The sequence below is a fragment of the Mustela nivalis genome, assembly GCF_964662115.1.
Source record: "Mustela nivalis genome assembly, chromosome: 1".
Classification (NCBI taxonomy): domain Eukaryota; kingdom Metazoa; phylum Chordata; class Mammalia; order Carnivora; family Mustelidae; genus Mustela; species Mustela nivalis.
The window spans coordinates 82303855-82331674 of record NC_139020.1 but is presented as its reverse complement, the minus strand read 5'-3'; the positions used below and the strand labels follow the sequence as shown (position 1 = coordinate 82331674).

The 27820-nt window shown below is 37.8% G+C and overlaps 1 protein-coding gene across 5 annotated transcripts; it reads right to left on the bottom strand.

The window, feature by feature from the left end:
* Positions 1-4413: 4413 nt before the first annotated feature.
* On the bottom strand, positions 4414-27558 carry MFSD1 (major facilitator superfamily domain containing 1; the record flags this gene model as incomplete). Of its 5 annotated transcripts, XM_082687295.1 has the most annotated exons (16): positions 27284-27558; positions 26668-26720; positions 25603-25715; positions 23460-23502; positions 23080-23147; positions 21408-21516; positions 17200-17302; positions 15295-15393; positions 14742-14853; positions 13583-13639; positions 13074-13230; positions 11480-11577; positions 10788-10900; positions 9271-9318; positions 7931-7988; positions 4414-6230 (listed from the first exon to the last, which is right to left on the bottom strand). In XM_082687295.1, exons 1-16 carry the CDS (start codon positions 27453-27455, stop codon positions 6227-6229), a joined length of 1407 nt encoding a protein of 468 aa, XP_082543421.1. In that variant the 5' UTR covers positions 27456-27558. The 5 variants fall into 5 exon arrangements, with proteins under 5 accessions (XP_082543421.1, XP_082543423.1, XP_082543422.1 ...); XM_082687297.1 differs by lacking the exon at positions 25603-25715 and having other exon boundaries at positions 27284-27542; XM_082687296.1 differs by lacking the exon at positions 4414-6230 and having other exon boundaries at positions 7927-7988; positions 27284-27555.
* Between the last annotated feature and the right edge of the window lie 262 nt (positions 27559-27820).

Here is a 27820-nt window from a genome sequence, read left to right as displayed (position 1 = left end):
TCAAACAATTTCAAAGGTAATGGCCTTAAGAAGAAATTCATGATGAGAAACAGAACTTATGTTCTTGCAGCTAGCTATAGCTGGGAATGTTTAAAGTGGTTTAACCATGAACAAAAAGCAAAAAGAGCCACTTCAAGAAAATTAAAGAATCACAGAGTCTGAGAATGTTCCACTCTACAAGTAGAGAATCACACTAACAACGATCAAAAAAACAAAAAACAAAAAACAGCCACTAAAGACTCCTCCTTATGTTTTCTTACTTTATAGCCTACTTTCTTGCAAGAATAGGCTATACTTCTTTAGTGTAATTTCTACCATGGATTCATACTCCAGATCATTACAAGCTGGTGGCTCTTTCCAGTTAAATAGCCCCACCATCTACTGAAGCTGGAAACTTGGGAGTCGTGCTCAATCCCAGCCTCTCCCTCATCTCCCATAATCACGTTGTCAGTTCAACCTCCCAAGCATCACTAGAACTTGTTTTTTCCATATCCTTGTCACTGCTTTAGTTCAAATTCCCATCAACTCTCGTGGGCGTCACTGTTCCAACCTATTAAACATCCTCCTGACTCTAGATCTGTTCCCTCAACCTCTACTTCATTTCCTTCCTTCTGCTCCTAGGGTCACCTTTCTGAAATGTAAACCCTCTCTTAATCCCCAACAGAAGTATCTTCCAAAAATTCCCGTTTTCTTCCAAAATTTTCCATTTGCCTTCAGGATTAAAATCGTGCTGAACACGGGGGCACCTGTGTGGCTCAGTGAGTTAAGCCTCCAAATCTTGGTTTCCACCCAGGTCATGATCTCAGGGTTCTGGGATCAAGCCCCAGGTCAGGCTCTGCACTCAGTGGGAAGTCTACTTCTCTCTCTCCCCCACCCTGTCTCTCTCTGCACTTGTATACACACTCCCTCTAAAATAAATATGTAAGTCTTTAAAAAGAACAACAAAAACAAAAAACCATGCTGAACACGGAATGAAAGGGCTTCACCAACCTGCCTCATATCAAAACTTTCAAGCTAAACTCACCCAGCATCCCCTTCATTCCATTTTCATTACCAGCAGGCTCACTTGGGATTAGCTCCATGACCTCTTGCCCTCCCCACTCTCTCCTCACTCCTTCCCTGCTTAGTGAATCATCCTCCTTACTCTTTATGATACAGTTCAAAGACTATCTCTTCTGGGAATCTTTGACGTATTCTAGGTCTTCTGAACCCCATTAGCCATCACTCTAGGACAGTGCTCATCACATTGTAACACAATCACAGAACCACTGATCCTTTGCCCATTTCCCCATGTATCCACGCAACCCTTGAGGAAGACAGTCTACATTTTCCACATCTCTCAACAGCCACCTCCAGTAAGGAACTTTAGGTTCAGTGATGCCAGAAACAAATGATGACACAGAAATCTATGCATATGTTATATTATCAAGCTTCATCACACTGTTACAGCATCATGCTTGGTTTTTCCCACAACTGCTTTCCTTTGAATTATAAGATAATGTCAAACATACATCCCAATTTCAGAGATGTTTAAGGTGAAATATTATAGTCTATAAGATACAGCATATTAAGTAACATGATCATTAAAAACTTTATGTAGCCATCAGACTAGAATAGCATTTTCCAGGTTCAAGTGCAGAAAATAAATCAAACTTAATTCTTAAATGAAGATATCACATGTACACTACCTTAAAATATTGTAATATTTTTTCCTATGAAATGATCACTGAGTAACTGTTTGTTCTGTATCCTAATTGTGGTAGCCTGAACACAAATCTCTACCTATTAAAATTCACAGAACTGTAAAATAAAGTTAAAGCCATGGAAAATACTTCTAAACATCCACTAAATATGACTGTCCTCTTAGGCCCATTCCCCCACTTTCCATCCACCAAGTCTGTACTCCACCTCCAAAGACTCCACCAGAACCCAAAGAAAACACATTTCTCCTCTGACACTTTCACTCCATCTATTGATCAGCGACCCTAAAATCTGTGATAACCTGTCTCCAGGCCCATCTGCCCACTTCCTCTGTGTTCCAGCCCAGGCTTCCTTTTGCTAATACAGAGCCTGTTCTCCTTCCAGTCATTTCTCTCCCGGCGCAGCTGCTGCTCAAGCCCAGCCGTTCTCTTCTCAACCTCCTCCTCACTCACTCCATCAACTATCCAACTCTTGTGCACTGTACCCTGTGAAATCTGGGCTCTAATGCAGGCAGGAGGGGGAAAAAAGAAGAGGGGTTCACCTTGCATCCTGACACTTTTATTTACCTCTTCCCCAGGGCAGGCAGGATCTGCTTGGAAAGGTTAAAAACTAACTGAACATGATAAGACAGAGAACCCTGAAATAGTCAGATTTCCCTCAGAAAACTGAACAAGCTTCAATATTGGGGGAGGAGGGGAGGAGTTGGATAAACCTTGCAAGAAGCTTAAAAGTGTCATCAGCCCACACTTTCATCTGTTCGTGAACAACCCACTGTGTCCTAGAAATTTCTCAGCATGCTCTATTTATTTGCCAGAGTGCCCAAAGGAATCTGAGCAGAATCCTAGGAGAGCCATCCTCTCCAATTCATCAACTAAATGCAAGGAATGGATGGGTATTTCTCTAGACAGTGTTTCAGGTCATCACCCACCAATGAATATGTATCGAATATGTGGTAATCAACCATATCCGTATGTTTCATAAATTAAGTACATGAGTGCTAGAAGAAACTCTAATGATACTCCATTTTACTGATCAGGAAATGGAAGCACAGAAAGTTGCTACCTACTAAAACTTAGGACACAAGCATAGATGATCTTCTTCAAAGAGACAAAAAAAGACACACTCCTACGAAGGACAGACTAATCCCAAACAGAAATACCACTGATTTTCATTACACAATTAATTTGCAAAGATATGGGGGAAAAAATCATTTTAAGCTGAGTGAGTTAGGCAGGGTCACTGACAACATGTGGTACTGATAAAGATCCACCAAGGAGAAGACATGACCTTATATAGGAACAGCTCATGGGACTATGTGGTAATAAGTTTGTAAACAGTTTGGTTGTCTGGCCTACCTGCATGATGTCAAGGACTGTTCAATATTTCCTACAAAAGATCAAAGTTTCCCCCCATTAACCTCTAGAGAGCAAATCTCTGTTCGGGGCCTGAACTCAATTTTCCCCTGGTGCATTCCAAGAACAAGTAAATGGAAGAAGCCAGGGAGTATGAGGCTGAGGTTGAGGCAGTCCAGAAATCACAGATAGTCTGCAGACAACTTGAAGCTGTTCTGTGCCACCAATGAGATCAGAAAGAGTGTTATTAGCCCTTACTCCATTCTCTATTCTGTTTTGTCTCTCAAGGCTCCCTTCACATGCAATTTTTTTCCAGTCAATGCAAATTCTATTTCTAACTCAGGGGCCTGTTAATTCCCACCTACATCTCCAAAGTTCTTTGAGAAACACTATCTGTTACCTTCCTCCTTTCTGAAAACCAACTACCACTTTCCTCAAAGGTAGCGCTCAACCTTGTGTTGAATTTTCTTCTTTGTGGGATTTTAAAAGCTTCTACTACAGTATTTACTGTTGAAAAATTAGAAAATATAAATAAGCCAAAAGAAAGTCTTCATCCAGAGGCATTTACATACATATCCTTCAGACACGTTTGTTTGTTTTTATAAAAACATCAGCATTCTGGGGGCACCTGGGTGGCTCAGTCAGTTGAGCATCTGACTAGATTTTGGCTCAGGTCGAGATCTTGGGAGTTGTGGGATCAAGCCCCAAACCGGGCTTCACATTCAGCGCAGTCTGCTTGGGTTTCTCTACCATGCAGGCAGGCTCTCTCTTTCCCTCATAAATAAATCTTTAAAAAAAAAAAAAAAAAGCAGCACTCTGAGTCTTCATATAATAATGCCATCATTCCATGTCAATGCTCTCTAATGAAACCATTTAATGACTGTTTTAATATTTCACTTAAAGCATATGATATGATGTAGTTAACAAATCACCTATTCTTATAAATGTGGGTGATTTCCTAGTTTAGGCTATTATAAAGCAATCTTGCTATGAAAATACTTTCTTTTTTTTTTTAAAGATTTTATTTATTTATTTGACAGAGAGAAATCACAGCTAAGCAGAGAGGCAGGCAGAGAGAGGAGGAAGCAGGCTTCTCCCGGAGCAGAGAGCCTGATGCGGGGCTTGATCCCAGGACCCTGGGATCATGACCTGAGCCGAAAGCAGAGGCTTTAACCCACTGAGCCACCCAGGCGCCCCTGAAAATACTTTCTTAAAATACATTTATGTGTATATTTGTCTGGTGGTTCTCTTGGGATAAATTAGTAGAAATGAAACTGCTAAGCCAAAAGGCATGAAGCCCACCATCATTCCCTTTATAGGTCTTTTTATTCATATTGTCAAATTATCCTCCAAAAAGTTATTTCATTTTATTCTTTTTATTTATATGTCATTCAAAAAAATATTTATTTTGTGCCTACTTTCGCTAGGAACTATCAACACAATCATAATGAACATATTAGACACGGTCCCTGCCCTCATGGAGCTTACAATCTAAAGGAAGAGAGAGATGCCCCCACCCACACTATTACAAATTCTTCATTATAAGCTGAGGTCAACAAAGGAAAAATATGGGGCTTTTAAAAAATCACAAAAATTTTAGAAGAATTTGATATAGCCTGAAGGTCTGGAAGAGTTTCCCTGGGAAAAATACGTCTGAGCTGGGACTAAGGTTTCTGTTGTAAATCAGGTAAAACCAGGTTGTAGAGAATCCCGGATGAAATATTCTAGGCAAAGGGAACAGCAAGGACAAAGCCCCTGAAAAGGCAAGAAAGAGGACCCATCTGAAAAAATGTAATGAAGCAGCTCATTATGGCTGAGGCACAGAGGCGATGGAAAGAGTAAGGCAGGGGCCAGACCACACAAGCCCTCCAGCAGCAGTAGCAACTGGCTTCTTCCACTCTCACCAGCTGGTAAAACCAACATTCAATAATCTGGGCTACAAAAGTCACATGACAGTCAAAGCCAAAAAAACAAACAACTGAATAATGACACAATAAAACTACAATCAGAAAAATGGATGTAAATAAACTTGATCTGAACAAGGAATGTACTTTCAATCTGTTCCAGAACTTTCAAGCATACAATGTTATGTCCTATTTTGAACAATACAACTAGCTAAATATGACAGTTTAACAGTTGTCTAAAATACCTGCATACTCCTGGAGAACAAAACACATGAAAAATTCTCTGACTTTATGCTAAAGCTAAGTCAATTAAAAAGTTTTTAAGTTTGTCAAAAGAAATTTTACACTTGTATTTTATTTAACTTGGAAATCATACATGTTACTTAGGTTCTACTCTGGAGAAAAAAGTACTCCATTGATTTTCAAAGACAAATTTTCTTTACTCTGACGTTGATTATCTTACAGAAATAGTCTTCCAAATAAATAAGACTTAAAATCAGTATTTTAGTATTTTTTAAAATAAAGTTTTAGAAGACAAGTACTCCTTTTGCAGTGTTTTTATTCAGGTAGATATGCAACTATCATAATTTAAAGGACACTTTTTAGTAATTAATTAGACTATAAGAAAAAACTGTACAGAAAGTTTGTACCATAAAATTACATCCCTAAGTGATCAGTGTCCTCAGTAATGGAGAGATAAAGAAGCTCAAGAGGGTCACTGCTCAGCAACCTCTTATAACTAAAGATAGCAGAATACAATCTGCTATTTGTAAAAATGAAGAGACTGCATAAAAGATATCTTTCAAATATTCCGTACAGAAACATGGAATGCCTATTAAAATGACATTGTTTATTCTGTATAAAATATCCCTTCTACCCTCTCAAAAGCTTTTTTTTAAGATTTAAAAAAAAAAAAAGCCATATCCTTAAGAAACATCTTCTGAAAATTATCTCAATGCCAGATCCAAGTTTTCCATTATTTACTGTCCTGACCAAAGTTCACCTGCATATTCCAGAGGAACTTTCTAAACTTTACTGTTGATTAGCCTAGTCTAAAGTGGAATTCATTAGCAATAAACAATATATAAGACACAAGCTAAGATATTCCTCACAAACATACTTTGAAATAGGTGCTTTTGAAATATAAATATAAATTTCCAGACCATTATTATTCCTGATTAAACTCTAGATTTAAAAAAAAAAAAAAAAAAGTGAGGTTTTCAGACCAATGATGTGTGCAGCTCCTCATGACACAGTCATTCAAGTTTCTCATCTGCAAAACACAATGCAGTAAATTATCAGAAGGGGGGAAACAGCAGCCTCATCTGGTGTACAAAATAAAAACCATTAGCATTACAAAACACATACTGCCAAATTTTAAAGGTTGCACACTTTGCTGAATAAACTCTTTAAATCCTCTTGATTATAAAAGTAACATTAAGATCAACATAGAAAACCTGGAAAATACAGAAAAACAAAAGGAAAAAGTATGCCTGTAACCTTACCATTCAAATAGAATTGTTAGTATTGGGGTTTTTTTCTTTCAGTATTTCTCCTATTATATACAAGTACATAAATAAGAAATACATGTGCCTGCATACTTTTTCCTAAACAAAATTAGAATATTACATTTGCATTTTAATCTTTTGTCTACTTAACATGTAGCATGGTAAGCAACTCTGATTTGGTGCAGGGAGGGAATTACTTCTGACTTTTAAAATCCTCAAACATGGTTTTAACAATATATTATATGGATGTGTCATCATCTATTTAACCACTTCCCTACTTTGGGACACTCACATTGTTTCCAGTTTTTTGACATAACAAACAAGACTGTCATAAAGATACTAAAAACCTATAACATTTCTGATTATCTTCTCAAGATGTATTTCTAGAATTACTATGTTAAAAGGAAATTTGAAATGGCCAAGAATCACCTCCCAAAAAATCCTTTGTTCTACAAGATTTTAACCTATATAAAATTCACAAAACTTATAGTTACATAGTATATGTTTACAAATAAATGTTTTAAGTCATAAAAAACTGAATATCTGAAAAATCAGAAATCATAATAACAGGAAATAGAATCACTATTACGCTTTAGCATACACTCATTGAAAAAATAAGTTTAACTTAATGCCACACTAGATACTTAATTTGTTCCAAGTCAAAGAACAGAATATTAGTACCGGGGAAAAATGAAAAGTTATCTCAAATAGTTAAGAAAAACAAAGGATCAGACAATGGAAGGGTAAGCCCAGAACACAAGTTTAGGACAAAGACCTTTCCTCTAATAAATTACAAATACAACAGGTCTCCCTTTCTCTCAAAAAGCAATTTAAAACCCAGTTATTTTTCCCCCTTCACTTTAACCTTTGATATCTACCCTATTTAAATTTTCTACAAACAAGGGGCGCCTGGGTGGCTCAGTGGGTTAAGCCGCTGCCTTCGACTCAGGTTATGATCTCAGGGTCCTGGGATCGAGTCCTGCATCGGGCTCTCTGCTCAGCGGGGAGCCTGCTTCCTCCTCTCTCTCTCTCTGCCTACTTGTACTCTCTCTCTGACAAATAAATAAATAAAATCTTTAAAAAAAAAAAAAAATTTTCTACAAACAAGAATTTTGTAGTAGTTCCCAGATAATCGTTAGCTCTCGAATCTCAAGAAGACTAGTTTCTTAAAAGCCCAAACCTCGGAGCGCCTGGGTGGCTCAGTGGGTTAAAGCCTCTGCCTTTGGCTCAGGTCATGATCCCAGGGTCCTGGGACTGAGCCCCGCATCCGGCTCTCTGCTCTCTGCAAGCCTGCTTCCTCCTCTTTCTCTGCCTGCCTCTCTGCCTACTTGTGATCTTTGCCTGTCAAATAAATAAATAAAATCTTAAAAAAAAAAAAAAAAAAAGCCCAAACCTAATACTTGCAAATAAAATGCTAATGTTTCAGATTTGCAAAAGGAGAGAACTTTTCTCTTTCAGTACTTACTCAGCATGAGAAAGTTTTATTTCTTCCCTTTGTCTTGCAGAATAATTTAGGTTCCCCCCTAAAATACAAATAAGCATAGAACTTTTTCTATACAACTATTAAAAATAAAATTCACACACACACACACACACACACATGCATTGGTATACCTTAAAGTAACAGAAAAGGCAATGGGAGATGACAAAGAAATGGTTTATCTCCTGGGGCCTTCCCAAGGGAAAAAATGTTTTTTAAGAATCTTTATATGAGGGCGCCTGGGTGGCTCAGTGAGTTAAGCCTTCCACTCAGGCCATGATCTCAGAGTCCTGGGATTGAGTCCCGCATCGGGCTCTCTGCTCGGCAGAGAGCCTGCGTCCCCCTCTCTCTCTGCCTGCCCCTCTGCCTACTTATGATTTCTCTGTGTGTCAAATAAATAAATAAAATCTTTTAAAAAATTTAAAAAAAAGAATCTTTATATGATACAAATACAAATAACCACTTCTTAATTTGAGCATTTTTTTTTAAGTTTGGATCTACATACTTCTTTACATCTTGTTAACTCGGGCATTGTATAAATAATCAGTAAATAGTGGAAATTAAGAGAAAAGAAAGGAAATGACCTAAAATCATTTAAACAGCAGGTATACACATTTTACTAAGTACCTAACAACCTTTAGGGGCAACCTCATTAGAAAAATTAATAAGAGTAACATCAAAATCTTATACAGAAGAAAGAAGTACAAATGCATTTAAAAAATACTAGCAAAGAAAAAAATCTGTAACACCTCATTCTGTATCAAACACTTTCAACCTTAAAATACAAACTATAACTATAAATTTGCTTACTTATTTTTTTATTAACATAAAATGTATTATTTGCTTCAGGGGTACAGGTCTGTGAATCATCAGTCTTAACGTAATTCACAGCACTCACCTCAGCACATACCCTACCCTGTGTCCATAGCCCAGCGACCCCATCCCTCCCAGCCCCTCTACCCACCCCCCACTTCCGCTTACTAATTTTTTTAAATATGAAACAATAACACAGTAATGGCTTTAGGTCATTTTAAAACTGCCATACCTCCTTATGCTAACATAAAAAGAACATCTAAAATTTTCTATTACAAAACTTAAATTGAACTGGCCAGAAAGAACATGACAATGATTTTATTAATAAGTCTGAAGTTCCAAAATGCATAGTTCTATGTTACATAATGAAATGTGTTTCCATGAACATATGAACAGATTGTCATTATTACATGAACTAAAGCACTGGCCTCTAAAGAGGCATGCAGACAATCCAGGGACCCCACAAGATGATCCACTATGGTTGAAGAAGAAAATGTCTGAATTCTACTTACCTCGGGCACGATTCACCACATAGAGTAAGACCACAGATAAAAGTGACACTGCAAGTGAAAAAATCACAAGGTCCTTAAAAAACATGTACCTCTTCCCAACAATTCCTATGTAATCATAATTACAAAGTAAAACTCAGATAAATCTTCATTGATTGGCATTTAAAAATAAAAAACACTATTCCCATTATATTCCAAAAAGTACTAAAAATTATTTACACACCATTTTTTCCCTGTGGGCTACATGAGCCCAGGGATTAGCAGGACCAGAAAAAAAGCAGCTGAGAGAAGGGAGGGAGCTGAGCCACCCGGAGATCACCCCCGCTGCTCTTTACTCTCCAGTTTAAGTGTTAGTTCTCCTGGTACTTCCAAAAACTCCTGCCAGCCCCCTGACTGTTTATCTTTTACAGAGAACCAAACAGAAACAATCCTTTGAGGATTTTAAGTCTGAAAACACCACGTCCATTTTACAATTTAACCAAGTGTTAGAATGTGGTCATTTGACTCCCAGAAGCCCAGAAAGCCCAGAGCCAGTAGAAACCTCAGAAAGTCATGGCTTGTCTTTTTACCTTAACAAGGCACACTAAATTTACTTAAGGTTAATATGGCAACAAAAACATTTTTAAATGGCATGGCATTTGGTTTAAGAACCAAATATATAGAGAGTTGTGGATTGAAATTAAACCACACGTCGCAGCATCAAAGAGACATACACTTCCATGACCTAAGTATTTTGAAGTCTACATGACTCACTTTTTAAAAACAAATAACGTATTTTTAAAATTTGATGTGCTTACTTCTAAAATTATGGGATAATAAAATGTATTCAGACACATCATAAACCACATTTCAAGTATAACTGTCTTTTATTCATGTAAATGTAAATGATAAAATCATTGCTAGGGTTTGCCATTTTAAACACATGTTAAAGCATAAAAGACAACTTGATATGTTTATAAAAATTTATAAGATGAACACAACTATCTGTATGGTGAAGCCTACCACAGGAAAAATGTTAATTTATTTTTGTAGTTTTCAACAGTTTCCTTATACTTCCTATTTTTAACCAATAAATCATTACAGGTAAATGTTAAGTAACACGGCCAAGAATAAAAGCAACGTAAAGTTGCCTTATGGATAAACCATGAGCACTCACACCTGAATCCTATCAATGTCCACACACTCACACCAGGGACATACTTACCACTCTTTAAAATGGATTCACTTTAAAGAGGATAATGTTTTCTAAAAACCATAAATATCTAAAATAGAATACGAAACAGACTCTACTACTACTTTTAAAAATAAGAATCTCCTTTAAAAAATGCCTGTGAATCTTCACAGAACCAGAAAGCCACCAGCTGGGAAACTCTGATGCACAGACTAAGAAATAGGCAATCTGGGAGATACATCTTAGGGATTTGGTTTAAAAGAGGGAAAAACAACAAAAACCCAGAAGTATAAATGAAAACATTGTTATCCATTAAAAGAAACTAAATGTTGCCATATCACATACTTACAAGAAACACAGGCAATGAAGAAAACTTCTAAAAACAAATATCCCCGAGTATCCAATATCATGCCAGCAATGATGGAAATGATTGCCAGCCCAAGATTCTGAATGGACTGCATGCTACAATTCAAGAAATATAAAGACACATCTTCATACACACAGTAACAATTCACTTTTAATATTAGTATCTATAAATGACATACTATTAGTGTTAAGAGGTGTTTTTACCTAGGGACGACCTGATCAGGTATTTTCATCCCATGACTATTTCTGCTACTAGATGTTATGCTCAGAGGTAAGGGAGCCTGTCTTATTAAATGCAATATAAGCTCAACATTTTCCTATTGATTGAAAGTTAAGAGCTAAGCGAATACCAACCATGGGTGCAGTTTCCCCCTTTTGCCCTTTGGGTCAAACACCAGAACTCAAACTTCTCACTAAGAAGCCCTCAGATAAAAAGGCAGTCAATGGCAATGTCAGAAATAACTTCTGGGTTAGCTTAATCCCAACTCTCTTGCTGGAAGACTGGGGCATTTCTGTTGCCACAATAATATCACAAGTAGGTTAACTGACTTTTCTGGTGGTTTCCAGGTTCAGAGCTGTCCCAGAAGCACAATGATGACTAGGTTCAGGAGACCTGGAGTTTCATATGATAATTAAATTGCTATAGCAGAGAGACATTATGGTGTAAACACTTACAAGCCATATGCAGTTCCCAGCTGGTGTTCAGGAACTACAAATGCCACCATTGGCCACAATGCACAAGCAAGCAACGAATAAGAGAGTCCCAGGAGACACTGCAGAAAGTGACACAGAAAAATGTAAAAGTCTTTTAACATTAACCAAAAGGTGATTTTCCTTTGATGCAGATTAGCCAGAGTGACATAACAGCAAATATATGAACATTCATGCAAATTTTATTGCAATTTTGCTAAAATTCATTTGATAGAAAGAAGTCTAGACACTAACAGTATCCCTCTAGTGACAAAACACACCATCTTAACCATTTTATATTATATGCACATATAACTTACTGGTCCCAGGGTACAATCAAGGACTAAGCAAGAAAATAAAGCTAATTTGCAAAAAGTTACTACCATTGTTTCAGGCAAGGTAATTTTCCAGTATTTATTAACTACAAATTAAGCAATCAAGGCAACATCACACCAAAGTCCATTATCTTACTTCAGATCATCAACACCGAACTGGAGGGCAAGGCAAAAAACTATCACCTAATGCTGACTTTTTCTTTAGTTAAAAAAGAAACCTTGTGGGGCACCTGGGTGGCTCAGTGGGTTAAGCCGCTGCCTTCGGCTCAGGTCACGATCTCGGGGTCCTGGGATCGAGTCCCACATCGGGCTCTCTGCTCAGCAGGGAGCCTGCTTCCTCCTCTCTCTCTCTGCCTGCCTCTTTGCCTATTTGTGATCTCTCTCTGTCAAATAAATAAATAAAATCTTTAAAAAAAAAAAAAAAGAAACCTTGTGATTTAAGTTTAAATAAGATCATCTACACCTATCATACTGGCAAAGATTGAAATTGGGCCAATGCCCACCATAGCTAGAATACTAAAAACACACACACATTCGTATATTATTGGTAAAACTATAAATCGGTAAAACTTCTTAGAGAAGAAGTTTCACAATGTCTATCAAGATGTTAAATATGCAAAGCCTCTGCTACAGCATTTATACCTCCAGGAATCTGTTTTACAGAAATTTTACTAAGTGTACCACAAACATATATACCCAAAATATTCTTTTATTAATAGGTAAGAACTTGAGCATGTGGTCTTTAAATTGATATTCTAAAGGACAGTAACAAAAACCTGATGATGAATTCATTATCACTTTTTAATCGCCTAAAGGTCAAAGACAAAAGAATGCAAAATCATGAACCCAGGGCTGACAGACTTTTTTTTTTTTTTTTTTTACGCGCCACCTATGATGGAAGAATTTTTTAAAGAAATACAGGAAAATAAATGGAACTGGTAAGCAATTTGGCTTTTAAAAGACTACTTTATTTCAAATTCTATTTCAGCATTGAGATTACTGTGTTAAATAAGCCAAATAAAATTTAAAATATCTTATTCATTAATAATTAACATTTATTTACTTTAAAAACAGTTATTTTGTAGAGACTGCAATCACAGCAGAACTCAAACTTCTCACTACTGTCTTGTTCTTCCTACTGTCACAAGCTCTGTTTTCAGAGGAGCGGAGTATGGCTCCTGATGTAAACTTGACAGAGTCCTCCCCAAAGCCCTGTGCCCTGTGAGCGTCCGCAGTGACATTACCATAGCAATCCAAGGGTTCCACAACGTGAAGGCCAGCATGATGTGGGCAGCGAGAGTTGTCACCACGGCACACAGAACCCAGATGATGTTCTTTCCTGTTTTATCCACCAGGAGCCCAAATATTGGGGACATGGGAGCTGATATGACATATACAATACTGCCCAGAAAATCAAAAGATACTTAATGAAATGTATCACAGCTACCAAAAAAAAAAAAAAAAAATCCAAAAATTTCCTAAAACCATTAGGCAAAGCAAATCCTAGCTCGTTTAATTAAGCTATTCTTCTAAAATTGTCATTAGTAAACAGAAATTTAAATATTAAAGAGTGGTCCAAGATTTCTTCGATTTTCCATTAATGCATAGATGGTCTCTCAGGATCGAGTGGCAATATGCTCTTGGTTTCACATTACAGATGTTAAGTCACATGCCTTGCCTCCTAGAACATTTGCTTATAATTAAAGATGCACACTATGCACACAATAAGCACTCAAGAGAATTAATGAAATACCTGTTAATAGCACTTGCTGCCTGGGAAGAAAATCCAAATTTTTCTGTAAAGAAAACTCTAAAATACAGAGAGAGAGAGAAATAAGCACTTTAGAGAACTACTCTGTTTTTAATAATTAAAGGCAAAATGAAACTAAATAAAAGTAACTCTAAGTTTACTCAACTTTTTCTTCTTAATACTGTTTTCCCACCTTATATAACATTCATCTTTAAGCAACTGGCACTAAAGCTTTAGGGTTTACATAAATATTTCACTAGTTAAATAAAATACGCTGATGTGGATTTTTTTCATTTTATTATTCTTTCTTAAAACATTTTATTTATTTGAGAAAGAGAGATAGAGAGGGACACAGAGAGCACAAGTGGATGGGAAGCACGGAGGGAAAGGAGAAGCAGGCTCCCACTGAGCAGGGAGCCCAATATAGGGCTCAATCCCAGGACCCTGGGATCATGACCTGCGCTGAAGGCAGACGCTTAACTGACTGAGCCACCCAGGCACCCTGACTTTTTTCATTTTAAATAAGCACCAAACTTTTCAGAAAACCAAATGAATTATTACAACATAAAATTAAGAGTGCTTCTTTTCCTTAAAGTGGGACTGGACAGGTTCTTTGCAAAACAGAGTTTCAAATTATTGAAAACAGTCTGAATTTAAAGGTTCTGATTATAAAGACACACCCCTATAAACACACTCACACACTGCTCTGTTCGAACAGCTGCCATTGGAAAGGAAGAGGTAAGTGGTAACACAAAAAAGAATTTGATTTTGAACCCTGGCATAATTATAGTCCTAGCAAATGGAAATGTGCCCAGGCATAATGAGCCAAAGTACTGTTTCCATTCTCAAGAATAGGCTTCCAAACAAAAGAATAAAGAGGAAATTTAAAAAAAATACCCATCTGTTACAAAGCATTAAAATAAATCTACATTAGGCATCAAAAACTATTAAGTATTTCATCAAAAAAATAATGAAAGTTATTATGCCAAATAGTAAACCTTAAGATAAGAAAATCAGTTATATCCCAGGATATAAAATAATTCCTATTTAAATATAATCTATAACCAAAAAATCAAAACTTATAACTAACAAAATTGTATTTGTGTGATTAAATTCTCATTATAATTTAGCCAACAAAAATGCAATGCTACAGAATACTCACTTCCCAAGTCCGATAAAAGGGAACACTGCCACATAATAACAGACACAGATGATAAATATCAGCCAGAGGGGTAAGGAGAAGTCCTTCACATCAGTTAACTTAATAACTTCACCTTGAAAAGAAAAGGAAGAAACTATCAGCATAATTTTGCATAACTAGGTCAATATTGTTTTTATCATGTGATTAACCTTTGCCATCCAGTTTATAAAATACTTTTCTCAGTAAATTATTGGAACATAGCTTATGGGAAAACTTAAAAAGACATTAGAAAAAACAAAATCTAATATTAGTGTCTACTCTCCTGCTGTCTTCCAGGAACACTCATCATTTTGCAAATACACAAAGTGCAATCAAGAATGCAAATTCTGCCAAAAGCACTTAAGGGGAAAAAAAAGTACCCCAAAATTTAGATAAGTAGGAACAGATTAGAAAGTAAAACATGCATTAAGCCTCACTGGACTTATAACACTACATTAGGAACTTAGCTCGTTATAAATTATCTTCAAAGGTCTGCAAATCCCCAAAATCCCCCTTTTCCTGCATTTAGACCTACCTGTTTTTCCTTGTGCTTTATGAAGGATTCTCTCTGCTCTCTGATCCAAGTAAGCGAGAACCAAGGCACAGATTAGTGAAAGAATGCATGTTATACCCCCTACAATAAAAAAAGAGAGAGAGAGAGATTTTTAAAAGAGAGCGACTGAAGGATCCCAAGAGGTAGTACCGTAGAGTAACAACAGAAAACTTAGCAAATGAAACGGATGGCATTTAGACACACTGAAGAAAATCCTACAATTACTAAATCAGGGCAGAAGGAAAGAAACAGCATGTGATAAGTACTCAACAAACAAAAGTCACTCTTATTATATTATTTCCTAGTAGAAGTTTGTAGACTAGAGGGAAAAAACTAGAACATACTAGGCTAGTCTTGTAATGCAGAATAAGACTTTAAGAAAGTGGATGACAGCTAGCAAATCTGTACTAATCTCTTAACTAAGTCTAAGCACTAATTATTGACAGATGCCAAAGGGAAAAAAAACTATGAAAGCAAAGTCTGATTCTGTGATCATCGTATCTTCCTCTTGATTCCTTCCCAAAGTCTGTAACCCTTGCTCCTACCCTTTGGCAACCCATAGAGTCCCACCCTCCCACAGCACAGCTAGCCAGGCTCTCCTTCCTTTGTGTAATCAGCTCACTAATTACTCACTAATGCTGACCTGATATCATTAAAGCAAATCAGGATAAAAAGTAAATAAAGTTTATACTTCTCAAGATCTTTAAAAGAAGCTCAGTAAAATAAATGAATCTTTAATTACATAATACAGTCTAGCTGAAAGTTGCTAAAATAAAAGTCAGGAGATACGGGTTCTACTTCTGCCACAAGCTGAATGATAGTGAACACAGAACTTAATCTCTCAGGGCTTCAACTTCTCCATTTGTAAAATCAGAGGCTCTGACTTGATGGCACAGATCTTTTCTGGTGCTAAAATTCTTTAAAATTCTCAAATTCTCCAGGGTGGAGAAGACTGGAAGGAATACTAAAGAGCATCTGAGAGTTAAGAAAAAGAAGCTTTAAATAAGGCAAGGGATCTGAGAAGGCAGGAAGGAAAGGAGAAGCCTCTAGATGCAGGTTGCCTGTTCAAGATTTCCTCTCCACTGCCCTCTTTCTACCAAGCTATACCAAGGAATTATAAGGAATAAAAGATGGCACAGAATGTTCACCTCACCATCCACAGGTCTTTGTAGGGCTCTGCAAGTGACCCTCTTACCCATTATGGGGCACAGTTACAAAAATCCACTGCTCAGAGAAAAGCGCAGGGAATTCCAGAAGGCCTCGTATGTTTCTTAGTGATCCACCCAGCAACCATCACAACCAAGTCTTACCTAACAGAACTTAGGGCGAGAAGGGACCTATACACTTTTAGTCAAACACCTGAAATTTTACAAAAAAGAAAACTGAGACACAGAGGTTAACTTCCTTGTCCAAGATGACAGAACTAGTTACAGCTAGTACTAGAACCCAGACTCCTGACTCTCAATTTAGTGGATTTCCCACAACATTATATCCCTTCTAACTTCTCTAAAATCTTAGCTCCATAGTACTGTAACGGAACCTTGATCAAAAGGAAATAATCATCTCTCTGCTACAGACTAGTAACACCTTACATGTATAAAGTCAGTTTTCAGAGTTTTCAAATATACTCTCTTATTTGCTCACCATGACAAAGCTGGAGTAGACAAGGTGGGATAAAATCCTCCATTTTAAGAAAATGGAAATAGTAACACAAACTGCGTGAATGATTCACTATTTCTAGTTAGGTCCAAGAACTCATGAACTATTCAGGCAAAACTACAAACAAAGTGGTCTAATCCCAATTCCAGTGTTCTTCCTGCTCTGCCACATAGTTCCTATGACATACTTTCAGAAAAGATAAAACAAGGGACAAAAGGATCCACTAACCAATCATAAGTGTGACCCCAAGGGTTGTGTGACCACCAGAACCCAATGAAGCTTCAACCTTAGAATACAGCCATCCCATGAGATTCATGTTTACTGTACTTCCCTGAAAGAGAAAGAAAAAACATTTCATTTACATATACTCTGCCTCGTTCAATAAAGGATATGAGGTGGCTAAGAGAAACAGGTCAAACAGGATCCAGATTAAACAAGAGATACATTTTTTAAAAAACATGACTAGGAAAAAACTAACAAACTAAGATAAACCCACAGATAAAATTACTGCACACAAAAAAATGCTAATATGTAGAAAATGCTAGTACCGAAAACAGCACAGTACATTTAGAATTTTCTAGCAGCAAAAGCAAAAATGAAACAATAAGTGACAAAATTCACAGGGTACCTAAGAATAAAATAAACTTTCACTCAGAAAAATCACAGCCTTTGCTTATAGTTTCATCTAAAAAAAAATTGATCCTATCCATAAAAAGACACTAAAAGTTATAGAAGATAATATCCTCATTCGCTTGTTCATTCAGCAATTATTGAGCCCATCACTGTTCCAGGTACTGGGAATATAACAAAGGACAAAACAGAAAAACCTCCAGCTTTCATAAAGCTTACATTTCAGTGGAGTAAAAGAGGTAAAACATGTAGCATATTAAATTGTGGTAAGTATTTTTAAAAATAAAGGAGGGGAGCAGGGAAGGAGAACATAAAGCGAGATTGTGCCTCTGAGTTAAAAACTTGAAGGAAACTAGCCACATGTGATCTGGGGGAAGGACAGAGCATTTAGGCTGAACGAACAGCCAGTGCACAGATCGTGAGAGTGCATACGGCAGCATGCTCAAGGAACAGCACGGAGGGCAGAGACTGGAACAGTGTAAATGAAGAAGACAGAACATGAGATGATATCCCTGAAGAGGAAATGGTGGGAAGACTGGCTATAGGTAATAATATGGGCTCCTGGCTTTTATTCTATGTAAGATGGGAAGTCACTAAGGTTTTGAGTAGAGAAGTGGCAGGAATTCCATGCATTTTAATAGATTTGCTCTGGCTGCTATAGTCAAAAGAGACTACAAGTGGGAATGAAGGCAGAAGTGAGGACATAAATTAAGGGGCTACTGTAATAATCCAGAATGATGATGGGTCTTGGTCTAGGGTAGCTAGCAATGGGCATGGTGAGAAGTGGTCACAATATGGATGTATTTTGATGGTAAAACTAATAGGACTTGCTAATGGAAAATACATGTTGAGAGGGGCAGTAATTTAAGATCACACTTAAGGTTTTGCCCAAGCAACTGGAAATCAAGAGTTGCCCATAACTGATGATGAGAAAACTGCAGTATAAGCTGGTTTGGGGGGGTAATAGGTAGAAAATCAAGAACTGACTTTTGGCCATGTCAGCTGTGATGTGCCTACTAGGCATCTAAATGGAAATGTCAAGTAGAAAGCTGCATTATAGGGGTGTGGAATTCAGGGAAAAGGCCTGGACAAGTGATATAAATACAGGAGCAAAGACATGTTATTTAAAACTGCAAAACTAGGTAAGATCACAAAAGATGGGAAGTGTCAAAAGAAAAGAGAAGATATCCAGTAACCATGCCTTAGGGCACCCCCACATTTACAAGTTCAGAAGACTGAGATAGATCTAGTGAAACAGGCCAAGTAGTAAAGAGAAAGACAAGAGGGAAACTATGAGACTGTAGTGTCCTGGAACCGAAGAGAAGAAATCAAGGTAGGGGGAATGTCAACTGCACTAAATGCTTTTATTGACAGGTCAGACACTAAAGACTGAGAAATGAACATGTCCTCAGCAATATTCTCACAGCAAACACAGTAGTAAATTTCACACAGCTGTTACTTAAAAAATGCTAGCCTATGGCATTACTCAAATGAGCAAAAAGGTATAAATGGAGACTTAATGGAAACCTTCCTCAATATCACTGAAAATAAAAGCTTCTCAAAGACAAGGATGTTGCCTTAAAAATCCTTTAATCCTAAAACGCCTAACACGATATGGCTTAGCAAGTCCTCAATAAATATACTTTGAAATAATGAGCTTAAAAGAAACAAATGACAAATGAAAATCAAAGGGTGCTGGACTCCAACCCCCAGTAAGATATAAAAAATGAAAAATGCCCTGCCTAAAGGTAGAATGGTAACATAACAGATCAAGTGTCTAAAACCAGACAAACTCACAGCTCAGCCTATAGGAAAATGAAGAGGTAAAGCCAGAATCTCTATGATCATTCTGAATATGCACAGGGAAAAGGGAAGCACAAAAGCACTGAAATTCCATCTACCCCAGCAGCTCTGTAATGAAATCTTTTGGTCCCATGCTTCTCAAAAAGACCCTAAGCACAGAAATCAGATCAAAGCTGAACTGCCCTGGCTAAAGAGGAGGTGGCTGCTTGAGGTCTGGTTTACTCTACCTCATCCTCAGGTCCTTCCATCACCCCAGTAACCTCCACCCTGCATCAAAGCCCCTGAGATTCCTTTCTAAAAACTTAGGGCTCCTCAGAATGCAGCTCAATGGATGAGAGCTAATTTGTGACCACACAGAAAAGAATCTGAAGACCACCAGTAGCCACAATGATGTCACCAAGATTGTATCTTACTTCTTCGATAAGTTATTAGACAATGAAATTCACAAGCTGTCACAGACATATCTTGACCTCCACAAGATACATAATGAAGTACTTGTGGATAAAATTTAGACAATATGAGAAACCACACACTAGCTATGAATTACAAATTAAAGTCATATTTAGGTGTTTCCACTCAAAAATGATTTTTCTAAGTAATAATAGTCTATACTATCAAAGCTATAATAAAAAGGATCCTTTCATATCCCATAGATGGGAGATGTAAACATCACTGACAGGATAATATGAAACTACTAACCTAAGAAACCCTAACAAACCCTCTTGATTCAATCCCATTCCTAGCGACCTAGCTTCAGGAAACAATCAGAGACGCAGAAAAGTTTTATAGTGTCACACAACAGCACTATCTACAATGGTTGAAAAATTAGAAAGAACCTACATGTATAAAAATCACAAAATGTTATGAAAATTACATGTATAATGAAATAGTACATTAAAAACTTTTTGTACTGGATTTCTTCCCTAAGACTATGGTGCATCCATTTTCATGCCATTAGCTAGTCTTTGGAACCTTCATTTTTCAATGGCAAGGGTTTTTTTTTTAAAGATTTTATTTACTTATTTGACAGAGAGAGAGAGAAAAGGATCACAAGCAGGTGGGGAGAGAGAGGGGAAGGCTCCTCGTCAAGCAGAGAGCCCAATGCGGGGTTTGATCCCAGGACCCTGACATCATGACCTGACCCGAAGGCAGGGGCTTAACCCATGAGCCACCCAGAAGGCAATATTTTTTTAAAAAAACCTCTACTCATAGAAGTTTATAAGGAAAAAAACCTAACATGGTCTGAGATGGCCAAACACTTCACAGGTTACATTAATAAAAGTACAATGTTGTTTCCCTGGGTACCCACTATCAGACCAAACCTGAAACACCATGAACATCTCCAGGTTCCAAATGCCGGGGAAAGTACTGAGTGGCTACAGTACGCCCAGGCAGAGGGGAGCACCAGCACCACGGAGCTGAAACCCATGTTATGTGGCTTAGACAACCACAGGAAATGAGCATGTCTGACAGAGAACTTAAAAGTTGCCTTTATAAGCAAAGTGCTAGTGCACGAAAGAGGAAACAAATATTAACTGGAGGGCAAAAGAGGGAGCAATGAGAAAAAGCTACTTGCAGAGGCAGATTTTATCTCTGTGTGAGGCCAAACTTTACAAAGTTGACTGAAGTACAGGAGCTGCTCTATCACACAGTGAGCTTCCAATCACTAGAGATGTGCAGGTTTCGTCCGGAGGCCTTGCATACCCAGGGAGTCCAAAAATGGGCAAAGGAATTAGATGACAAAACCTGTAGGATCCCTCCCAGTGCTCACATTCTTTTTAACTAATGAATGCTCTAATAGTATTTTTAGACTGTTTCCTAAGTGCAATAAGGTTAGAAATGCCTTAAACTAAAGGTAAATGCTATACTATAGTCTACAGACATAAAAAATCAAGACCTAATATGGCAAACGAAAACATATTTCATCCCATTATTTGTAAGAGATGATTACAAGATTAAATCTCTTACTTTCTGTTTGGCTTCATTAGGTTTGTCATACTTACAATTCTAGCCATACTAAGCTGGAGTCCAAACACCAAGTTTAATTCTTTGCCTTTAAACCAACTCACAGCATATGTATTCTGGGCAACTGCTAAGGACTCCCCACCGATCCTAAAAATGAGAAAAGGAAGAAAAATTACTGCTTTTACAGAAACACCACAGTTAGCAATGCAAATTTAAAATTTAGATACCCCTCCTATCAAAAGGTTGGCTCTATTCCCCACCCCTGGATCTAAGTGGGCTTGAGACTGTTTCAATTAATATAGTATGGTGGAAGTGGTACTGTGTAATCAAAGCAGACATCTGCCTTTTCATTCAAACATTCACACTTGAAGCCTTTAGCCATCTTGTAAGAAGTCCAACTACCCTCAGCACACCATGCTATGAGAAAGCCAAGCCACAGAGAGAGGCTGCATTTAGGAAATGCATCTAGCAGAGCTAGTCTTCAAGCTGTCCCAATCCCAGAATGAGACCCATGAGTCAAGAAGCTTTCAGATGATTCCAGCACTCAACCTTCCATGAATCTTTTGAGCGGAGGCTCTAGACATCTGGTGCACAGACAGGCTGTCCATGCTGTACCCTGTTCAAATTCCTGACCCACAAAGTCCACAAACACATTGTAACAGCTCTATAACACTAAGTTTTGGGGAGTGTGGTATGTTGCAATAATAAGCATGACCTGTAATAACAGGAGTCTGGGTTATACCACCACCTATGCTATATAAAATGTTCATGGGGGAAGAGTGGTTCATACTTTGTGGAAAGACAAAAAGGCACATTTTTCAGGTCAATACCTTCCATATTTCAAATTTTCCTATTTCTTGGGTTTTAACTTCTCGTTTTATAACTTTTGTAAGACCACTCCCCCTCTAGGCCTTTAGTTAGGAGATTCTCCTCCATATCCTAACACTGAGTCCTTCTCACTCTGTCCTAATCCAAAAATACTCCCATTCTCTTTTCCTAATCCAAACCCCTGACTGATGTCAAGACATACTTCATCCATGAGGCCATTTCTGACTACATCTCTATCTCTGGATCCATTTCATATTTTTATATACAGTTTGTTTTCTTCTCTTTCACTTAGAGCACTTTGGTGGGTATATCATATATGTCTACATGTCCCCAGTACTTACAAGAAAGCTTAAATGAGTGATGTCATCTGCATCTCTCAGGGCAGGAAGCCCAAGGCTAGACTCAGAATGAACTTACTGAACAGACATTGAAATTCATAAAGAATAATCATTCTATTGGTTATTTTGCTCATTCAAGCCTCTTTAACAGGGTTCAAAAGGACCTGCACGTTATCCACCAAGAAATAGCAAAATGTCCATAAGTCACCAACCTAGAAATGGTTGGTCTATACTTTTCTAAATGAGGTTTAAATCAGTCTTCAGTACAACAAAAGACAAAACACCCAGGAAAAATATCATTTCTGGAGAACAACTTAATATTCAAACCCCAAACAGAGTTAACTATGACCACTCAAAATTGTTGCTCACTTTAAAGGAAAAGTAAGACAATAAACATTCTTGTATATATATATAGCTAGATTTCAAGGATTTGAGGTAATTCTCCACAACAGACAGTAATATATTTTTGTGAATCTTTATTAAATTGATAGTTAAGCAGTGAAACAGTAATATATTAGGATGAATGAAATTATTCATAACTTACCCAAACACAAACCTTCCAAATTCCATCAGCCAAAAAGCATTAAATATTCCACCCAGAGCAAAAATCACCTACAATGTAGAATATAAATGTAGAATCAATGAAAAAGTAAACTTAAAAGTATTCAAGAGAAATAAGCAACTTATAATGAATCACAACTTCTATAATAGTCTTAACATTCCCTCTTAGTAAATCTGTGAAATTTAAGTACTAATGTTCAACTACCTCAAGGCTTAAAATGGACTATACATTATGCTACACAGGCATTTGTGGACTCTGCTTAATTAAGTCAGGCATTCAATAAACACATTTTTGCTGGTGGAATTAGACAAGAATTCAAAAGTCACTGTTACATAATCAATGAAGGTTTTGGACCCTCTCACCTGTCCAATGCAAACAAAGCAGCTAAAAATAATGGTGCCCCATCTGTTAGAGAGAGAGAGAGAGAGTATGAATTAAGAGTATGTCACCAAAACCCTTCAGTAATAATTCTTCAGTCTTCTTTGACCCCTATATTCCCTCCAAGGAAAGAAAAATGAAATACAGGTCTGCCTCTAAAGTCAGCAGCTTTCCCAGGCTAAATGTTAATCTAGAGAAGTCTTGACTTCTAAGGGGATTCAAGGCTTCAGTAATGGCATGTTTAATTTAAACCATTATCATCTCTTAAACAAACAAAACTTGTCAAATAATCTTCAAGAAGTTCCTAGGGTTCCCACTTTAAAAATCAACATTCTTGGGACACCTGGATGGCTCAGTTAAGTGTCCAACTCTTAGTTTCAGCTCATCATGATCTCAGTGTGGCATCAGGCATCAGGCTGGCATCGGTCAGGCATCAGGCTCCATCCTCAGTGAAGAATCTGCTTAACATTTTCTCTCTCTCCCTTTGCCACCCCCCTCCCCCCGCATGCGCATGGGCATTCTTTATAAAATTACTATTAAGAGTTTAGAATTTATTCCAAGATTAAGTAATTTTAACTGGTCATAATTCCTGGTAACTAAAAACTCTTTATTGATTTTTGGTTTTGGGTTTTTTGAGTATAGTTGATATGGTATTTTAATACTTTCAAGTATACAACACAGTGATTTGACAAGTTTATACATTATACTGTGCTCACCAGAAGTATAGTATCTGTCATCACACAACACTATTACAATAATATTACCTATATTCCTTATGCTGTGTCTTTTATTTCTGCAATTTATTCAGTCCATAACTAGAAACCTGTATCTCCCACTTCCCTTAACCCATTTTGGCCAACCCTCCAAGCCCTCCCTTCTGGCAACCATCAGTTTGTTTTCTGTACAGGTATGATTCTGTTTTTTGTTTATTCATTTGCTGGTTTATTTTTTTTTTAGATTCCACATATCAGAGAGGTCATATGCTATTTGTCTTTCTCTGTCTGACTTATTCCACTTATCACAGTAATTAAAAGGATAAATACAAGTTAATACAATTACGAATCTGCCTACTCACACATTCTATACTTCAAATGTCTGTTTCCCCAGAGTAATAAAACGCCAGTATTTTAAGAGTCCTTAAAGATTCTATGAGTAAACCATACTTAGGAAACTCAAATCCCTCTCCATATCCTTGTGAAATGGCCATTCCCACATTCTACTGAATGTTCTCTAGCACTAGAAAACTTGCTGTAGTCCCAAGGCAATTCATGGCCCCTCATCAAACTGATCAAGGAAATTCTTCATCATACTAAGCAGAATCTGTTCCCCTGAAGTTTCCATCCCTGATTCCATCCCTTCAGACTAAGCAAAATAAATTTAATTCCTCTTTAATACTTAACCCTTCAAAATTTTTAAGTCCCCAAGTCTATACACTTTCAGTTTCTTCAATCCTTTTCCATCAGACATGGCTGGAAGATCCTTCATCATCTTTCCCTCTGCCTTCTGAAAATATTCTGCATCCCTCATGGAAGTTTCCATTAACAATATATACACAACCATAAGGATGAAAAGTGACAAAGCTTAAAACGCTATTCCTTCCTCAGCATCTAACAGAAGTGGCCACAAAAAATTCAATGCCCAAGGGCAGAAAGAGAAAATCTCACTGGGACTGTGAGAGGCAAATACTATATATGTGCCAAATACTATACATCTTTCTTAGTCCTCATAACTACCTTGTAAGGCAGGAATTATCACCATACTTTACCAATAAAGAAACTAAAACTCAGGAAGCTAGCAACAGCTCAGGATAGGAAGTTGAGCAAGTGGCAGCAATGGGATTCAGACCCTGGTTTGCCTGATCCTATATAAGAATATAATTTGTACTTTTAGATAACTGAGTTACCATATTTCATGAGTAGTACTTACTAGTTCCAACCTTAACTGAAATACCAACCAAGTTTCAAAAGCCAATTCCAGGAATATATAAAAACCATTAAAAAAAAAAACTAATGTAGATTATCATAGTCAATACAGAATTTTAGTCAGTTCTTTATAGAAATACCTTAATCTAGTTCTATGATTTTCTAGTAATATTTTACACATAGGTGAGATGTTTTTCAAGCTTACCGTATTCCAAATACTCGGTCAATCAAAAAGCCACCAAAAAAACACAAAACTACATTTGGCCAAGAATACCAGGCATATAGCAGCATGAATTTCGTTGTATTCACCTGCATATCCTATATGGGAAGAAAATGAAACTATTTTTTTTCCAAACAGTTACGTTTATCAACAAATCAAAACATTCTTTTTGTGTAGGACAGGCATTTTCATAATCATTTGTAGTAACTAACTGCTTTAAGAATCCCATGACAGCTGTGGCCCCTCCCCCAGAAAACTGGTCACACCTAGGATCCATGGAAACTTGATGGATCCACATGCCTTTCAGAGGCTTCAGGGAGTCCAGGATCAATTAGATCCCCCATTACTAGGACCATCTCCATCTGCATCTGCCTGTATCTTCTACATTCTAATCCCCATTATACTATACACACTGGTGCTCTCCTACCCCAACATGGAAAAAGATAATCTTAGTCCATCTCTACCCACCCACCACTAAATCCTACCTTCTTTCCCTTTCATTCTAGAATGTGAAGGGTCAATCTATTTCTTCCTGTCCAAAGATAAAAATCTTAAAAAGGAAAAAAAACTATCTAAACACACAAGAAACTATAAATATTAAATGTATTTTTACAAAACCAAACTAAAAATACTGACATGGAGAATCCTCTGCAGTCGGCATCCACATTTTAAAAATGAAGGAATAAAAAAATAAATAAATAAAAATGAAGGAATAAAAAAGACTTATTTAAGAAACAAAAAGCTATTCTGCCGAATCATTTGTCATTCAGATGATTATGCAATTAGAAAGTGAACAAACAAAAATCTGCTAATAATTTTTGGCAATTTTGTGGAAATAGGACCTAATTAAAGTGTAAAACAGTATCTAGTCAGAAGTGCTATAAAGTCTTTGTGGCCACTCATTCCAACTCAGGAACACTCCTTACTACATATGGATTTTACTACAGATGTTAAAATGATTCACTGAACAATGTTTCAGACTAGGCAATCTGAGACTTGGTGATACTTCAACAGCTCACTCCAGAGAAGCAAAGTGAAAAACCAACTTACCCGTTTAACCTGAGTCTGAAGGGCAGCAGGATTATCATAGCAAAAATAGCTGCCTAGAATAAGGAAGAGCAAACATTTTGTAAGTGCTAATACTGCCCATATAGAAGTTTCAGGTTGCAAATATTATTCAATGTTTACATTTACTTTCAATGTTTATATGAAGGGCTCCAGGACTGACACCACTGACCATTTCCCTTCCACTAATATTTTCTGCTCCTTATTAGTCATTTAAAAAGGGAATATTACTTAGGGGTGGGTAGTTCAAGCTCTCTGAATTCCTTCTTAACAGTGTATCGAAAGCTTTGACAAAATAGGGATTCCCTCACATCTATGGCCCCAGGGGGCGAGCTGCCAAGCCTCGGGGACTTCTTGAAGGGCAAAAGAGTGGGACAAAACTCGCCCAGCTCAGTCCCCTAACTTCTCCTAGATGCCGAAGGGCTAGCAACGTCCGCAAACTTGAATGGAGTCGCGAAGGGGTGGGGGAGGAAGTTCAGGAGTTTAGGAAGCTGCACTGAGGCCGCGTGTCAGCTCTGAGCTCAGTGCGGATTTCGGGGATACCACACAACATCAGAACTTTGGGATCATCAGCCCCTTCCCACCCGGCCAGATGCCTCACCGAAGCCTAGGAAGCACATCAGCAACAGCACCAAAAGCCGGTGCGCCAGGCGACTAGGGTCGCAAAGGGCCGGCAGCGCTCCAGGGATAGGAGAGATGGCAGCGGCACCTCTGCCAGCCTCACTGAGGCCACCTTCCAGCAGCGCTCGCGCTTCCTCATCGTCCTCTTCCATTGGGCCGGGGTAAGACCAGGACGCGAGATTAACTCGGAGAGAAAAGCAGGCGCCTAGGATCCAGTGAAGTCTGTGGTCACGTGGCCAGTGTGGGTCACGTGACGCGGCGGCGGATCAAGCAAAGCTGAGATCACGTGAGTGGCCATGATCACGTGGCGAGCAGCACCCGCCCGGGAGGTAAGGAGGAGACGGTGTTTCGCCATTCGTTCTCTCTGAGATTCTGTTAAGGTTCCCACCTTCGGCCTTCCACCGTGGGGAACACTGTCTTTCTGTTTCCTGCCTTGCACTCATTGCAGACTCTGCGCAGCTCCACCGGGAGAGATGCGGGCCTTGCGTCCGCTTCGGCGCCAGGGTCCTGCGTGATC